This window comes from Loa loa (assembly GCF_000183805.2).
Source record: "Loa loa unplaced genomic scaffold supercont3.178, whole genome shotgun sequence".
Classification (NCBI taxonomy): domain Eukaryota; kingdom Metazoa; phylum Nematoda; class Chromadorea; order Rhabditida; family Onchocercidae; genus Loa; species Loa loa.
This window is the reverse complement of record NW_018108358.1, coordinates 120290-124919: the sequence shown is the minus strand read 5'-3', so window position 1 is coordinate 124919 and position 4630 is coordinate 120290. Positions and strand designations below refer to the sequence as shown.

The following is a 4630-nucleotide window of genomic DNA, read 5'->3' as shown; positions in this document are numbered from 1 at the left end:
TAATTGGAGATAAAGGAATCTTTGAGCCAATACATGAAGGGAAAGAAGCGGTTATCATTTTAACTATGTACAAAAATGAAACCGATCAAGGAGTAATGAGATTGTCAAAGAACTCAAACTTACTTCAGAAAAAAGAGCCTTCAGTTCCTCATCACACAATCAACTTACAACAATTGTCATTACCCATCGTTAATGGAGATCCACGACTATGGAGAGAATTCTGGAGCAGTTTTAATATCGCAGTAAATTCCCAAGCTATTCCAGAAATCCAGAAATATTTGGTGTTTTGTTTAAAAGGCAATGTATTACAAGCGGTGAGAGGATATGATATAGTCCCAGAAAACTACGAAGTCATACGAAGAGTGCTAACGGAAGAATATGGTGAATCGTCTACAATAACTAAATTTGTTATACAATGAATTACAATCCATTAAGAGAAACGATAAGAAATGGATTGAATTCGTTGGAAAAATGAAAAGAATTTTCCGACAGTTAAAGGCTCTAGGAGAAAACCTAGAAAGCTCCGGCATAGAAACTGCAATCGAGAGTAGGATGCCAAGATGGATACTAGATAAAGTATATCATCAAAGAAACATCAATGTTCCGTGGTCAGTCTCTAAACTGAGAAACTTTCTCAAAAACATGATCAATGTAAATGAACAAGTAAGAAACCAATTCTCAATTACTCAAGTTGATAGGAACCAATTATACCTAAAAACGCAACATTAGCAACAGTTTATAAAAAAGAGAAGACTCCTCATTTAGCAGTAAAGAGCAAAGAAGACCTAGTGCATTTTGCAACCATGGTCATTGGGATAGCGAATACCACGTCTATCTTACAACGAACGTTCAAACGAAACGTCTCAAAGAAATGAATAAATGTGCTCTCTGTTTTAAAGGAACACATCAAGGTGAGGGATGCAAAAGAAAGGTAAAGTACTTCTGTAAAGCTTCTCACAACAGTGCGATTTGCAACAAGAAAAATGGTAAAACTATATACCTAAATATGAATCAACCAATCGATGAAGTTGAAATTGTTAACAGAAAGGAAGATTGGTCATCTACTAAAATTTCAACTCATATAACTCAAACTAACTCGGTAGTGAAACAATAAGGAAAAAAGAACTTTACTTTTAAGCAAAGAGATAGTGGTTTTCAATCCACTAGTACCACAACGTCATAGAAGAAGCCTTAGCATTGTTTGATATAGGATCGTAGTTATCCTTTCATCAAAAAAAGTGCACCGATTAAATTTAGTAGAGGCGGAAGAGCAAGAGATAATATTAGCTCCACTTAGTATCAAGAAACCTAGATTGTCTCTCACCACTCAAACGCAAATAGGCATACAAACTAAAACAAAGGAAATTATAATATTATGCGCCAATATTGTTAGTTACTTAACTAATGAATTGCAAGTAGTTGAGATGCCGAAGAAGGATCAATTAAGAAGCCTAAGGAATTATTGGAAACAGCCCTATATATTAATTGGAGCTGTTTATTTCTTCAAATTTATTAAATTGAATGGAATTAAAGAATCAAATCCGGATGTTCACTACTTCATACGAAAATTGAGCCGATGATTGTGGGCAGTGGTGATATAAATAAACTTTGTAATATGAATACTAGATATACTTCGAGTGCATTATATATCACTAATGTAAACTGCGAATTGGAGATAAAAAAATTTTGGAAATTGGAAATCATGGAAATTCATGGACAACCCAATGCGAATGATAACGAGGAAACATTAAAACAGTTCAAGACAACGATAAAAGACAATACGTGTGTTGGCCATGGAAAGAATCTAAGAACAAATTAAGAAGCAAAAAATTTAAGAAAAAAAATTTCATCTCAAGGGATCGAAGATTCTTGAATGAAGTACTGTAACCGGTCGTGTAACCAGATTTGATTAGCAATAACAGCTGATATTGTCGTGGAAAAAATTAAGAGAATTAGAAGATGATGATTACTGTTCTTGTTAGTAATAAGGCTTTTTTATAAAAAAATGACTTACTGAATACTGATTGGTTATGTGTTCGAGGAGTATAATAGTTATCCTTTATTGTTGTTCAAATAACAAATACAATAAAAACAGGTTAGAAGTAATTCCGACTATAGTATAGTGAAGTCCAACTTAATAACGTAGGATAACGGGAGAAATATTGAAGTAGAAATTCATAAATAGGAAATAAATCAGGATTGTATTGAGTAGAGTTGAGTGGCGACGGGAGGAAAATTGACATTGGATCTTGTTAGAGATTCTTAGGGTTTATATATATGGGATGTGTGAAGAGGAACAATCATTACATGTTGACAGTATTCTCACAGGTGCAAGAGAAATTTACATATAAGAACAGTTTTATTTAGAAAAAATTGCATAGGAATTATTTTATCTGATGTACAGCTTTCTCACCATTGTATAAAAGATTTTGCATGGGATAAAGCCTTTACAAATTAGTTACCATTATGCACAAATCTTAACATCAGAATAACAACACTTTTACTAGATTAGATAGCTGACTCATAACTTTAAGCATGAGAGAAAAAAAAATGTAAATGCGATCTATTTGAATGAATGATTTTATGATAAAACTATTTCGGTTTTTCCGACAGATATTGAAAAGGCATTTTTGCAATTATTGAAAGATATTGAAACACAGAAATTGAAAAGGCATTTTTGCATTTTTAGAATAACATCCCGAAGATAGAAACTGTATAGATTCCTTTGATTAAATGATATAAATGAGGAGGTAACCAAAGAAAACATAAGATGTTATGGCTTCAAAAGAGTCCCTTTCGGAATGATATCCTCATCGTTTTTATTATCAGCTACACTTAATTATCATTTCGAAAAGTATGGCAGTAAGACGGCCTTAGCAATATGAAAAAATATTTATATGGATAATGTTACTCTGTTTGCCGATGAAACCGAAGAAACCTTGTCAAAGCACAAACCAATGAAAATTATCTTCGAAGAAGCTCCGATGAATATTCGAGAATGTCTTTCAAACGATAAAGATTTCAATGAAAGAATACCCGAATACGGCAAAGCCAAAACGAACAAGGAAAGTTTTCTCGGTATTAAATGGATTGATAAATCAGATGTTATTCGTATAACATTAAAGCCATAGAGTGGAAAGGAAGTAACAAAAAGAACTATTTTACAATTCATCGTTTTCCAATACTCTCCATTGGGTTTTTTCAATTCCTTCGATGATACAATTCAAACATTTACGGAAACAAGACAAATCTTGGGATCACGCCTTAAATAAAGAAAACGAACAAAAATGAAAGACATTAATAAGGGAATGGCCAATAAATGTAATAGACTTAGCAAGATTTATGATAAAATCATTAAATCAATTGGAAATATATATATTCACGGATGCATCAAATAAACATATTCAACAGCTGTATATATGCTCAATTCAGAAGATCAGGGCATGAAATCGAATTCATTCTTAATCTATGCTAAGTCATGAATTGCTCCCATCAAAGGTATTTCTGTGCCGAGACTTGAATTATTTGTGTTAATCGGAGTAAAGCCGCTAAGTTTGTATTAAAACAATTGGAACTGGAAAACGTACCGGTGACATTATGGTCAGATTCTAAAAAAAATGAATCAAAAATTATTCGAAATTACTTCACCATTCATATAAAATCGAATCGAAGAAATAAGGAAAGCAGGTTTTTTGTTTCATTATATACCAAGTGAACATTCATTCATATAGATGAAATAGTCCTACTAAATGGTCCTGAATTATCACACGTGGCACGTAGAAGTTAGTAAAAATCGAATTAAAAAAGGAAAAGAAGGTAACGTGAGAAGTGCAACAATATGAACGCTTAAGGGAAAGCTACTCGATAGACCAAGAAATATGCTTAATCTTTTGGAAGTATATGATATAGAAAGTTCAGAAATTCGATCAGCGAAAACAAAAGAGGAACCAGAAGAAGAACCAATTGCTCTTCGGACAAGAGGAGCAAAGAAAAAGCAAAGTAAACCAAATACTACACAAGCAATAAATTGAATAATCAAAGATTTACTGCTACTAACTACTACTTTTCCATTATTAGTGCAAGTTACCACGAATGAAACTTGCAAGTGGACCACTGGAATTCCATTCAACCCTCCGCAGAAATTAAATTGCGAAAATTATGAATTTTATAAAATATTACCGACGATCGATGACCGACAACCATCCTTCTTATACGCATCCCCAGACCTATCCGTTTGCATCGGAGAACCCGTTCGCATTGGAGAACCCGTTCACAACGGAGAACTCGTTCGCATCGGAGAACGGATCGCTCTGGGGATGCGTATATAAGCAGGATGATTGTCGATAATATTTCGTCGGTAATATTTTAGAAAACTCATAAAAAGGGAGGGGATGAGACTTATATAGTGGGTAAAAAAAAAACTCCAAGAACATGAGGACGTTTATATTATTTTAACTATTGGTATAAAGCCAATAATAACATTAAGAAATCTGATATGATATTTACATTGTTTCAACTATTTGCCGTAGAACCAAAAAATACAAAAATCACAATATTTACATTTAATTGCTTGGTAGAAGACGAAGAAATATTAAATTATTACATTTAATGACTTTTTAGCTTGAAGGCC

At 33.0% G+C, this 4630-nt stretch overlaps 1 protein-coding gene across 1 annotated transcript; it reads left to right on the top strand.

Moving 5' to 3' along the window:
• Nucleotides 1-3878: 3878 nt before the first annotated feature.
• Nucleotides 3879-4328, top strand: LOAG_12137 (hypothetical protein; the record flags this gene model as incomplete). Its single annotated transcript, XM_003147653.1, has 2 exons — nucleotides 3879-3999; nucleotides 4078-4328. 2 exons carry the CDS (start codon nucleotides 3879-3881, stop codon nucleotides 4326-4328), a joined length of 372 nt encoding a protein of 123 aa, XP_003147701.1.
• Nucleotides 4329-4630: the final 302 nt, after the last annotated feature.